This window comes from Syngnathoides biaculeatus, chromosome 11 (assembly GCF_019802595.1).
Source record: "Syngnathoides biaculeatus isolate LvHL_M chromosome 11, ASM1980259v1, whole genome shotgun sequence".
Classification (NCBI taxonomy): Eukaryota; Metazoa; Chordata; class Actinopteri; order Syngnathiformes; family Syngnathidae; genus Syngnathoides; species Syngnathoides biaculeatus.
The window spans coordinates 22,082,848-22,096,625 of NC_084650.1; the positions used below are offsets into that span (position 1 = coordinate 22,082,848).

General features: G+C 40.7%; 1 protein-coding gene across 4 annotated transcripts in view; it reads left to right on the top strand.

The window, feature by feature from the left end:
- Positions 1-12,545, top strand: part of ebf1a (EBF transcription factor 1a) — a 66,962-nt gene extending 54,417 nt beyond the window's left edge. The window contains exons 13-17 of one of the 4 annotated variants that reach the window (XM_061835379.1): positions 907-1,069; positions 3,932-4,111; positions 7,017-7,214; positions 8,057-8,125; positions 10,352-12,545. In XM_061835379.1, coding sequence (XP_061691363.1) covers positions 907-1,069; positions 3,932-4,111; positions 7,017-7,214; positions 8,057-8,124 — 609 coding nt within the window. In that variant the 3' untranslated portion in view covers position 8,125; positions 10,352-12,545. Of the gene's footprint in view, positions 1-906; positions 1,070-3,392; positions 3,452-3,537; positions 3,614-3,931; positions 4,112-7,016; positions 7,215-8,056; positions 8,126-10,348 lie in introns of those variants that run through there. The other 3 variants (XM_061835376.1, XM_061835377.1, XM_061835378.1) reach the window with 3 other exon arrangements.
- The last annotated feature ends 1,233 nt before the right edge of the window (positions 12,546-13,778 follow it).

A 13,778-nucleotide genomic window follows, 5' to 3' on the forward strand; every position in this document is an offset into this window, starting at 1 on the left:
TTTCTCGAATGATTTTTATGTTTTTGCCTAAGCGTCTTCTATCATTATAGACCATTTGTAAATTTTGAGTGAAATGCAGCAACATAGTATAATATTAAAATATCAATGGAGTTTGGTGAAAAAAAATGTTCTTGCACTTAATGTTGGTTTGCTGTTCAGCAGTTTTGTGCCATCATTGAATAGTTATTTTTATGAAGAAATTCCAATATGTGGCTCTATTGTTGTTTACTTCAAACCCTTTGTTGTTGAAGAGTGCAGATTTTAAAGAAGAAATAAGTTGACATACTGTCGTCTTTCCTTTTGGCTTGCCCCATTAGGGGTCGTCACAGCGTGTCATTTTAGATGAATGCAGTTACAGCACCTGGTATTCCCAGGCGCTCTCCCATCCAAGTGCTGACCAGGGCCAAACCCGCTTAGCTTCCTAGATCTGATGAGACTGTGATGGGTTCAATTGAAAAAAGGGCATTTTTGTCATACATCTAGTTAAGAAGTGTGTAAGTGTAAACTCCGTGTACCAGGGATGACAAATTGTGGCTTTCTCCATCATTGAAGTTGCCCGTCCCTGGATTATGACATAACCCCTTATTAAAATGTCATAAAATTGAAATAATAGAGTTGACAAAATCCCAACTCAAAAAGCACAATTCCCGTTTTCATTTGCAGGACCTTCTCTTCTATCAGCTGCCTGTAATAGATGCTTCGATTTCTCTGTGTCTGAGACACAAAAGCCAATTGTAATGTCCTGCTCATAAGGGTACAAGTTACCGTATTATGGAGGGGTTGTGAATTTTAACCGCCTATGGTTTAAAGAGTGTCCACATCTTGGAAAACTCAATAGAGGAAAAATAGAGAGGGCAAAAGAAGACATAGGACTTGACATTTCTTCTGATCCTCCCTCAATGACAGGAAATGATCCTGAAACGAGCAGCAGACATCGCAGAGGCCCTCTACACGACTGTGCCGCGAGGGCACAACCAGCTAGCTGGCATCGGCAGTGGGTCTGTCCATGCGGGCATGATGGCCGTAAACTCCTTCTCCGGGTCGGAAGTGGCTCAAACAGCCAATCAGGGTGAGTAAAGACGGCAAAGATTTGGAAAAGGACTGTCTTAATTTTCATCATCTAACTGTCCAGCGAAATGTGACGTGATTAAAGCATGTGAGAAATTTCACATATTTGAAGAAAAACACGGAGAAAAGAAGCAAGCAGTGGAAGTGAGGAGAAAAAGTGAAAGGTGTAGATGAGGCAGGAAAGACCAAGAGATTGTAAAGAATGGAGAACTAGAGAGTCACGGATGAGCCACAATGGAGAAATATGAGCAGGTCCTCGGGGTGTGTATATTAGACTGGGGTCGGCCCTTGTCTGACAGAGAGAGATGTGGGCCCAGTCAGGGGTGATTCATCACATGTATCTAGGGAAGGAGAAAAAAATCAGGTGGATGGATCAGCATCTGGATGTTTCTCTGTACTCGCAACGAGCGTCATCTCAAAATGTCGTCTTTGGATGCGGGAAACAGAAGTCTCTTGACTTGTGGTTTATTTACTACCACAATGCATGCTAATTATGCTAGAAGAGGCTACTTTGATGGTTAAAGTGCAGCCCCTATTGCTGAGAGTACACTGGTGATCAATTACGAGTGTTTTTTTTTCCTGCTTTGTCAGCATTTAGAGTTGCGATCCGCATGCATAGTCCTCTATCTTTTCCACTGTAACCCGAAGCCCATTGAGAATAAAAAGCAGGATTCACATCTTTGAGGGGAGCCACATGAGTTTTTAGTAGCAATCGCCTTATCAATATACACTGTGTATTTTTTTTTTTTTTTTTTTGGAGACGAGCCAGTTAGGTTAGAGGCCTCTTGTTTTACTACTTGGATTACTCTTTTATTGCTCTTCCTCGTCTGATCTGTTCATTGCCTTCTCAGTCCCATATGCCATCCGAACATTTTTTTTTTTTTTGGCTTATATCGCCATGGCCATTATCCATGTATAGAGCTGTAGAGTGGAACAGAGTGATCTATCTATCTATCCCACCGCAATTTGTCCTCTTCATACTTAGCATCATCCAGTATTATGGCCGCATACACTCAGCAAAAGTGCACCATTGTACTTTTAGAGCAGCGACGGGGTTGTACCCTAAAAACATAAGGATTTTGATTTTGTAACTTTGACACTTGACAGCTGGGGAACATGGCCACGCCTTTTCGATCCCAGAAAGGGATATAAACTGTTATAGTGGAAGTTCCAATTTTGAAGTTTGAATTAATTCTTCTAATAGACAAACGGAAGAAAGATATTGTGTTCCAGGGTCAAATTATTGTCATGATAAACAAAAGTCTTTATAATGAGTCTTGTTTTTATTTCCTTACCTTTGGTCAGACGAGCGACAAGATATTAATTCAACACTATTAAACAAAATGAAGGCATCCAGTGATGATGAGTTACTTTTTTCCCCTGGCTCAGGTATAAAAAGAGATAACAAACAGAGGATTGCCAATTTCTGTGAATAATTGAATCCCCCCCAGAAAATTTATTATGATTGCCTATGTTACAAGTTTCAATCGTAAATATACAACAAATGTTGATACTACAACACTTGAGCAGCATTTCAAACACAAGCACTCTTAAAAATAAGGTACTTTATCATTAACAGTTTACAACTAAGCATTGACATCCATAATACCTCTATGTACACGTTAACAATTCTTATAATAATGATTTAAAAAATATTGTACTGCAGCAGTGCAGCATCAAAAAGTAACATTTCACTCCACAACTAAGCACAAGAGTTACTGTACATTGATGGCGATGATGCTCCGTGGCCTCTCTCACACCACTGACAGCCTTTGCTGGGTGGAATGTCCGCTGGTTTGCAGGCGGATGGCTTCAACCAAAATAGCTGTTAGTGTGAGACAGATGAATCCATTCCGATGACAGTATGAATTGGCAATCACTGATAGATTTAGCGGTGTTCCGCTGAGATGCTGTTGCAGGTTCCATTGGTTTTGATGCTGTGTTTCATCCCAGTTTGGTGAAACGATCGCGAGTCAAAGCAGCTGCAGCAGACATGTGTGACAGCAACTTATCTATCCACTCCTGCTGACTGTCAATCACAAACCCAACACGGCTACTATAAGATTTGTGATTGGATGCGACGAGTGAGCGTGTGTGTTTCCGAAGTTCTGCCGAACACAACGACCTTCTGCCTTCCACCAGTGTTGTTGAGAGGACAACTAGATTGATGTTTTTTTTTTTTTTTAATTATGGCTGTGGCTGTCAGTAACTGTTGCCTGTCTCGTTTAAATATGCCACAATGCAAAGAATATAGTACATTATGAAGACTTTTTTTGTGGCTTGGTTACACAATATTACAAATTGGCATTTTTTTTTTTTTTCAGAAAACAAAAAGTTGAATAGCTTTTCCCTTCCCTTCTCGCCCCAAAAAATCTGGAAACAGGTAAATTAGCAAATACTGAACCTCGAATATGTATGCACCACAGTAATAATGATCAATCCATTTTCAATGCCCCTTATCCTGTTCAGCTGGAGTCCATCCTGGCTGACTTCGGGAGACAGGCGGACTACACCTTGCACTAAATGGCTTTCAAGCAGTACCATCCCAACACCTATTTCAATTCAAGGAGCATTGAGATGACAGTAAATAGGGACAACATCTTTACTCCCTCTCTATTTCCTCCTGGTAGTCAGTTACACAATACAATGGTTCTTATTTGACGTGTGTGATGTCTTACCCTATCTGCCACTCATCGGGTTTGATCCAAGCGACGTCTGCCTCTTCGGTGTCATGCATATCTCTCAGTGGCAGCATTGCATGGATTTTTATTTTTGTCTCTCTTCTTTTATACCCTTAACATCTTTTCTCTCTTCTTTTCCCTTCTACCCTTTCCTCTGCCTCTCCCTCTTTCCCTGTCCATAGGTTTCAGTAGGACTACAAGCAGTGTGTCCCCTCATGGTTATGTCCCCAGCACCACCCCCCAGCAGGGTAGCTACAGCTCTGTCTCCACTAGCATGAATGGCTACGCTAACTCTGGCATGGCAACCTTGGGCACTTCGCCCAACTTCCTCAATGGATCTGCGGGCAACTCCCCGTATGCTAGTGAGTAAATGCATCACATCTTAGAGCCTACGACCAATCAGCTCTCACATGAGTCAGGCGAGGATGAAAAGATCAAGAGCCTTTTGGCCGTTATAACACTGTGAGGTGGACACAAAATTGGATGTACAAGGAGCAAATTGAGCAGTTTAGCTGGCTCATCTATTTCCTTAAGAACAGAGTCAAACACAAATCCTCCCTTTATTGGGAAAGGGGAGGAGATCACCTTTGCGGTCCGCCTGACACACACGCATGCATGCCCACACACACACACACATTCGCGCTCAACATTAAAGACCCTTGATTAAATCAATAAACTAATTGCTAGAGAAGCAATTCCATTTCGCTTCTTTGATTCTTGGGTGTTAACAAGTATTTTAACAGGCTCATCGGCCCCACACAGACATTTTCAATCAATGGCCCCTCAGCCTGCCTTTGTAGGTCCAATTTTCATTAATTGATTAGTTAGGCCCCTTCATAAATGGATTATGACTTTATTGCAAGGATTTGGCAGGAAGGGCCATAAAAGCTAAGTGTTGGATAATAACAACAATAAAGGCAGAAGCAGATATCAGAGGGCAGGTGAAATACGACTTGGCTGATTGTAAAATCACTGAGGGGGAGAATCCTCTAAGTGTATTAGCAGACAAAAGACAAACCCTCGAGAAGTGGATAGATGGGATGATGTCAGTGTGAGAGAGAATTTGGCTGAGGAAATTGGTGGCTTACGCGTACACTAAATCCAGCTAATAGCCATTGTGGAGAAAGCCTCCATCTTCACTTTGGATCCCCTTCACAAATTCTCTTGTACAATTTTGGAAATGAAATATTCACAGGGTGCCATTTTAATGTCGTGAAGATTACTTTTATATGAGCATTACAATCTTTTGCATGGCAGAATTCTGGATGGAAATTACATATTATTTTATATGAATTAATCAATGTAATCAATATATTCTTGCACAACTGAGAAAATCGTTTCCATTTAAGGATGGTTATGTTCAATTTGCTTCACACAGTTTGGGAGTTGAAGTAGTTAGAGTTTCTATTGTTGTAGAAATCCACTACATAAATATTGAGAGGTTTATCTAATGCTACCTTTACATTAGCATATTGGATGTCAAGAGTTTTGATTCCTCTCGTTGCAGTCTACATGTTCTGTGAAGTCTTTAGTAGATAAAAAAGAGTTGCGTGATTAAAGTCTCTGACCAGTACGAGGGCACCAAAATTCTGAAACTGTAATCTCCCGATTCCAGCATGAATTACATTACTTGTGTTGGCTGCTGCATCTGAAGGTTGAATGTAAACAAACAAGTGCCATTTTCTAACAGCCGTTAGTTCGTGGGAGAGTAACTTTTCATTCCCCATAATCGTGGAAGGAAAGAACAGTTCCAATTTCCTGTCACGTTTAGTTTTCTCTCTCACTTCACTTTAACTGCGGCTCTTGTCCCTTTCCATATCTCCTCTGTGATGCATTCTTAGCTGATGGAGATGCCAGCCAGCAATAATTCCTCGTGGTTCTAGGTGAAGGATCGCAAAGAAAAAAAAAAAGGGGGGGCGGATAGCGTTGACAATCCCCAATTTTGTTTTAACACTTGAGACACGTGTTTATTCAAAGATGCCGGACAAAAGTTTCAACACCGCTGCTTAACGGTACTATACAGACAATACATGTTGCATATTATTTCCCCCACCACACAAATGGCAGTGTACTTGATTTTGTGGCCCATCAGTTTATGTATTTGAATGCATAATTTTAGACACATGTTTGGTTTTACTTTTAAGCATAGTTTTGGTGCATACACACTCCTGACGAGAGCCAGGTTACAATGTGCTCTTATCACTTGTGTGTCAAATTTGTATGTGAGTGTGTTTAACGTAATTTAAAAATGTTAAACTTTGGCGGTAGCTGATGTAAATTTAACTCAATTGACATCGCTCTTAGTTCGGTGGGGTCTGGTAACTTTTAGGAGATATCAGGATATCAGAAATCTGATAATAATAATTATCAGACCCACCCGTGCAAGTTTTGGTCACAAAATGCTGCATTTGTGTCTAAAATGCCAACAAGTGGTTCTTCAAATTTTAATTTTTAAATACAAAGATTTAAGTAATAATTCAATTCATTTAATTGTCGCTCTCGGTCTTGGTTTTGACTTGGTCTTGACCCCCAAAAGTCTGTGGCTTGGATAGTGTGTTCTTAAGCACATGTCTCCCTTACAATAACTCTTGGACAAAAAAAACTAATGTAGCAAATGTTGGAAAAAGATATAACAAAGGAAAAAGGAATAAAAGGAAACATTTGAAATTGAGTTGAAGGTACTGCATTAGGCTCCCGATGCCTAGAAGGGACTTCATCAAATGTGAGGGTTATAATGTTTGTCAAGACAGAAGTCAGCATGGATTCTTTCAGATGTGCCCTTTTGCCCCCTTTTTGGGGGCGTGGGAATACCACCAAGCATGTCAATCCCAATCCCAGTCAAAAATCAAGTGGGGTCAGATTGTAGGATTTCAAAGTGTGCTCCAGGGGGGAAAGCCAGGCAGGAGAACAGCATTGATCATGAAAATTTAGTGATCTTTTTATAAAAGATAAATAAATAAATGGTTTTATGATTATTTAAAGAAAAGTCCTACATATTAACATGTCCACGTGACTTTTGATTTTAAACTATACATGGGAGCTATTTATCTGAACTCTTATCCCTCCTGCCATCATCCGTTGACCAGTCCCTTTCTGTACGTCCCGTCTGCCCGTCCTCTGCCCTCGGCCCTCTCTCTAACCCCGACTCTTCCCATTTTTTTCCGTCTTCATCTTTCCAATCCATCCCACTTCCCTGACACCCTCTATCCCCCTCTCCTGCCCTCCGTCCAACCTCGCTCTCCCCCTCCCCCCTTCCATACCTCTCAGTCGTCCCGTCCAGCCCGACCATGGCGTCGTCGACCAGCCTGCCCTCCAACTGTAGCAGTTCCTCCGGCATCTTCTCCTTCTCCCCTGCTAACATGGTGTCTGCCGCAGTTAAGCAGAAGAGCGCCTTTGCCCCTGTCGTCCGACCCCAAAACTCACCACCGCCCACATGCACCAGCGCCACTGGTAACAGCCTGCAAGGTAAGAATGAGGTAGCTGATTAGTGAGATTTACAAACTGGACCCTCCAAAGCGCACCCCAATCTGTCTCGGGATACTGATTTAGTCTTTGTTCCCAAATACTAGATAGCAATGTTAAATGTTAGCTATGAGTACCTTTAAATCTGCATTCAGTGTACAGATAATGTTTTTAAGAATCATATTAACTTAACTAAGATTTCATGAGAAGTGAAATGAAGTATAATGACACTAAATAAAACTAAATTAAAAGCATTACCAATACCCTATTGGTGCATAAGGTGATTGATTGGTCTTTTATGCCTCACACAAGGGAACTAATAAAGTTATAATGAAAGATGGATGGATGGATGGATGGATGGATGGATGGATGGATGGATGGATGGATGGATGGATGGATGGATGGATGGATGGATATGAATGAATTACCAACAAAATTACATTTGTGGGAGTCTCTCTTGCACTGTAGTAAACTGTACAAAATACTGCTTACGAAAGGAAAATCTTGGGTTTTCCAACAAAGCTGTTGTGGTGTACGTACTCCTTTATGTTGGCCACAGAAGAGAGCCAGATTCAGTTGTATTTTTGCCACAAACATTTGGTTGGACTCCAAATTGGATTTGACTGTAGCGGTTCCACTGTAATTGACTCCTTCAGTCAAGTACAGTGACAGCGACCTGCACTACTGCCTGCGACTTGTCAAGCGCCAATTCTGCTACATTACCCTCCTTTTAACAACAATTTCTCACCTTTTCCTTTTCCTCTTATTACCCCTCCCTCCTCCACTTCACCCTTTTATTTCTTCCTTTACCCTCCTTGATCCCTGACTGTCCCTCCTGACTTCAGATCAGTCTTTTGTGGACTCTAGCAAGTACTCATCAGCCAGCTCCCTGCAGGGCCTGGCCTTCTCCTGAAGTATGTTATCCCGCTTTTCTCTTTTTTTGTCCACTATTCCCGTTTCTTTCCATCCCACGCTATCCCACCCAGCTCGTTCACAGCAGCAGCTCATCCTGCCCTGCCCTTCCTTCTCGTTTTTTTATTTGTCACGCTCCACTTGTCAGTGAGAACGCATATGTGTTCCATTTCCTGTTTTCGCTTCCTGCTTCCTGCCTTGTGCTGTGTCCACCGTCCGTGGGGAGGTGTGTGCTGTGCCACCAGGGGTCATTCTGCTCTCCTATTTCCATCCAACACCGCTCATAGTTGGCCCGTCTGGCCAGGATGTTGTATGGTGTTGAGATTCTGAGCCAGAGAAATGATGGATGGGAATCTTTATCAGACCCCCGAGCTAAGCACTTCCTCACTTCCTCTGCCGCCATTGATGAGCGCTGAACACGGCGACCTGGAGGCCACTGCACGCTGATCATACTGACATACACACACACATCCAGTTAATCCTAACAAGACGGACACATTTAGGAAATAACCTGGGAATTTGTGGACTGAAGACGGAGAGGAATCAATAGGAAGCCACTATCTAGCAAAAATTCCTCAATGTAATAGCTTATGTGTAAAACTTGGGGGAGGGAATTGCTGAGGGAGTGAACCGTGAGCGGCGATAGACCAGATTGGCAACACCTGCATGATCTGATTCATGAGTTTATAAGAAAAAAAATATACCATTTGCCTTTTCAAAGATAACAATAGTCATTCATCCATCCATGGATCCATCCACGGGGTCATCCAACCTCAACCTCCAATTCACATCTTCGTTCTTTTAAAGCATATTTTTCAAAATTCCACACTGTACACGTTTTGGGGCGAAATTTTAAACTTATGCATTATTTATTATTTGGAACTGCGCTTCATCATACATAGAGCAGTATCCTATAGTTTGACTTGTGTGAACCTTTGCCATTTTAAAACCACTCGGGAGATTTGAATGTCACCTCACTTCACTAATTTATCCCCCTCTGAAATCTCTGAACAAAGCCGCTTGAAATGTGCTTCTCATTTTTGTGCATGAGGGTGATTCTTAAACATGTTCATTCATAATGCCATTCGACAATGAAAGTGTGTCGTCAAAAATTGACATGCATAACACAATCCAGCTTTAACAAAATAGCATTGTTAGCAAAATTAAGATAGCACAAGCAGTGTAAACAAGCAGACGTTAGCCACTGCTGCTACATTGGGAGCGCGACTTATTCGAAATGGATTGTAATGATAACATTGAATGTTATTGGCTGGAAGATTACTTTTTATGGTATGTACAATATGTTAAACATTAAACAGAAGAAAAACACACCTGTGAATCAAGCAGAAATATTTTTAATTCTGCATCGCTTCTGAATCATTTCAGATACCTGAAATCCGTACACCCTGCTCCTCTTTGTTTGTTCTATGCTCAGTTGTTAGCAAACGAGGAATTAACTTTTTTTCCCGGAAGCTGATATTCCACCATAGTTTCAGCAAAGATTCTAAAACCCAAGATGATGCTGTGGACATGTACGTATGATCCTCAGTGCATGGTAAATGATTGATACCTCGTCTTTCACCCTCTCTATCTCTAATTGGTTGCTCTTGTCTGATTGGGTGGTTAAAAATTGAAACAACACCCCATAATGGGACCAGAGAGGGATTTTTTTTTTCACCAATAAACACACGCACGCACACACACACGCACACACACATGCACACACACACATGCAGAAGCTGTTGAGCACGCCCAAGACATGATGGGAGGTAAAGGCTTTTTTTCTTTTTTTTTATTGGAAGTGTAGTTAATGTCAATGCTGAGTGTGCGAAAAGGGTCCGCCATTTTAAATCCGTTTCCATGTGTCAAGCAAATCTCATCGCCTCCATCACCCATGTTGCATTTGTTCACACACACAAACAGAATACTTTGCTGTAACTGCTAACAATTAGCAGTGGCAGTGTTCGCATGAAACTATTTGGAAGAGGCCCACGTCAGACTGGAATGATGTGGTCTTTGTGTGGCGAGTTAGCAGGAAAATGTTTTGATTTGAGGAGATAATGAGGGAGCGAGACGCATCCTTGCGGCAGCACATTTGGGTTATGGCACTGTTGTGATGACAGATGAAACCCAGCTATCACATGACTGACCTCTCGCTCTCTTTTTTTTCTTTACCCCCCACTGCCTCCCTTTCTCCCTCTTTCCTCCCCCTCTTTTCCCACAAGCAGCGATTCCAGGGATGATTGTTCCACCCATGTAGAGGCTCTGGAAAAGAAGAATGTTGAGAGGAATAAGACACGAGTGTGTGTCGGACACTGGAGCTGAAGTGACGATAAGAACTCTGTTCAAAACTCAGGCCTTTCCACTCCACTGGGATTTAGAAGACGGAACAATCTTTGCCATGTCATTTCCCTTTTGGTTGAATTAGTGTAGCTCCGGGATTCATATTCATCTGTGTCTTTGTTTATTTGATTACTGGAGAAGCAAAGTGTAACATGCACAAAAAGTTAAATGTCTAGCTTGCTTGCTCAAAAAAAAAAAAAACAAGACAAACACACACACACAGAAATAAAATTGAATGAGAGAGTATAACGCAATGATCCTATTGTATTTATGCTGTTTTAATTCTACCAAAACTGTGACCATGAAGGATGTCACAGGAGTTTTAAAAAAAATGCAATGTGATGATTTAGCCAAAATGGATTTGGAAAAACTTGAAAAGCCTAATGATGTGTGTGTGTGTCCAGCCAGCACTGTACTGAAGGAGTCAAGCAAATATGACATTACAATAAATGTGTGATATATTTTTGTATATAAAAAGGTGATTTTTTTCATTCATTTCATTCAGCTTTTTTTTTTTTTTTCTGGCAAAAGCTCTAGTTTGAAAAATGTCTTAAGGCAGCTTCTCAGTACAGAAGGTTTAAAGATACAACAAGGATTTGGATACAAAAAAAAGGGGTTGTGTAAGATATTCTATAAATACTGTATTTATCCCTTGTATTTGTACATCACCTTTGTTTAGTTGTGAACATACTACACTGTGTTTTGTTACATGATTCACTGTTGTCTCTCACTATTTAAATGTGACTTCTTTTGGTTTTGTACACTCACCAACACACCATTGTCTATTTTTGTATAAGTTAATAAAATGTGTCTTGTTGGGTTTTTTGGTTTGTTTTTGGTTTGTTTCCTTATGAAAATGTTTATTGTATGGCAAAAAAAAGTAGCATCTTATTCAGAGTATTTGGTTGAAGTAGATTTTTTTAAAGAATATATACACATATTATACTGTAAAGATATATCTTTTTGTTTTTTTTTCCAGATTGATATTGTTAATATGCATGGGTTCTTCTCTTGAGTGGCACTGTCCTTGTGTGCGTGCGTATATGAGCGTGTGTGCGTGTGTGTGTGTGTGCGCATTCTTCTTCCTTTCCCCATGTTATTTATGCCTGCTTACATATTGTATCTCTACACTCTTGTTTTCTGTCACTGTAATCTTTACCAGCAGTCTAGATGCCTTAACAATGCAATCCCATTCTTCATTCAACCACGTGTACAGTTTTCTAGCCTTGCCACAATAGTCTCTTTGCCACAGAGGAATTCATGGGAACTTGGCGGACAAAGCACAAGCACACGCGAGGACACAAAGAGCCATAATTCCAAAACACTCGAAAATACAACAGCAATGGCGCGTTTTGACTTGCTTCGAGACATCCTTTCACCTTAGCTATCCTTGTTTAATTCTAAGTAGCACAGCAGAACGCTGCCAAAGCACAATTGTATCACACGCGCAGGAATCACAGTTTAGACCTAAGTAGCTGATCCCTGTGGCATTCATGCTACATGTCCCGTTCTACAACATGGCTTCATTACAAGCTAAACAGAGCTCATTTCTGTCATCTTTTTATTTCTTTTCTAAAGATTATTCTGTGCTTCAGTGTGTATCTGTGTGTGTGTGTTTGCGTGCATGTTGTGGACAGACGGACCGATAAGGGGACTTTTCTCTCTGCTTTTCTAGTTTTGTTAAGGAGCATTTGAAGTGAGTGGTGCCTGCTGACAGACGAGTGTTTTCAGGCACTTGTTGTTGTTCTATGTGAGGGCCCACACCATATCTGTTTCACAAATACACCACAGAGGTCTATTGTCGTACACAAATGAATGGCTTCTTGGGAAACTTAGCTCCATCCCCATTATGATTTTTGTTCAAGTTTTATACGACGAAAAAGACAGATGCCAACCAAATAGCCAGTGTCTATTTTTTTCCTGTGTTTTTTGTTGTTGATTTTTGTCTTTGACTGCAAATACACTAAAAAGCTCTAAGAGAAGAGACAAAAAAATCTACTGTATAGATTGTTATTGTTTTTGATGAGCTGTAAGATAACTTTTGGACTCTCACAATGTTGAATTAAAGTTACCTCTTGTCTGTGACTTTGTCCGCATTTTTATTATTATTATTATTAATCAAGAGCTAATTTTGTGTGTTCCCACGTTGTCTGCACAGGCTTTCAATTGAAACAATGTTTTTGCAGTTTGAACTATTGTACAGCATCGTGCTATGGGAAAAAAGTTGGCCACTCGGTTGGGCCATTGCAGGCTGGCCATTCACAAAGGAGAATTCCTTTATTGGTGGTTCCTTTTAAAGTTGTTGTTTTTTTCATCCTCCCCCCAAAATGTATTTTATTTATTTTGACCTTTGTTTCCTTGGCCAGTTGAGGGGTACATGCTTGGGGACGTAGTCCATGTTTGTGAATTGTGGGCTTGTGAAGCTCTTTCAGACACTTTTGTGATTAAGGGCTATGCAAATAAACTTGACTTGACTTGATTAGAATATGACAGTATATGTACAGTGTTTGAATGGAAATTGCAGGAACAATTTTTAACCTTGGCAGCCTAGCTGTTAGCACATCTGCTTCGCACTTCTGAGGTTCAAATCTTAGCTGCAGGTACTCCAGCATCCACACATCTTCCCAAAACATGCATGGAAGGTTAATTGAAAATTATTAGTTGTCCATAAACGTGAATGTAAAAGGTTAGTTTTTTTTGTCTAAAGTGCCTTGTGAAAGTATTTAAACCCCCTTGAACTTTTCAACCTTTTGCCACATTTCAGGTTTCAAACAACGATATAAAATTTAAATTTTGTCAAGAATCAACAACAGGTGGGACACAATCGTGAAGTGGAACCAACTCTATTGGATATTTTATATTATTAGATTTTATTGGATATTATATAATGTTGACTGATGATGATAAAAAGAATCCACCTGTGTGTAATCAAGTCTCCGTATAAATGCACCTGCTCTGTGATAGTCTCAGGGTTCTGTTTAAAGTGCAGAGAGCATCATGAAGACCAAGGAAGACACCAGGCAGGTCCTAAGTATTGTTTTGGAGAGGTTTAAAGCCGGATTTGGATACAAAAAGATTTCCCAAGCTTTAAACATCTCAAGGAGCACTGTGCAAGCAATCGTATTGAAATGGAAGTAGTATCAGACCACTGCAAATCTACCAAGACCCGACCATCCCTCGAAACTTTCATCTAGAACAAGGAGAAGACTGATCAGAGATGCAGCCAAGAGGGTCATGATCACTTTGGATGAACTGCAGAGATCTACAGCTGAGGTGGGAGAGTCAACAATCAGTCGTACACTGCACAAATCT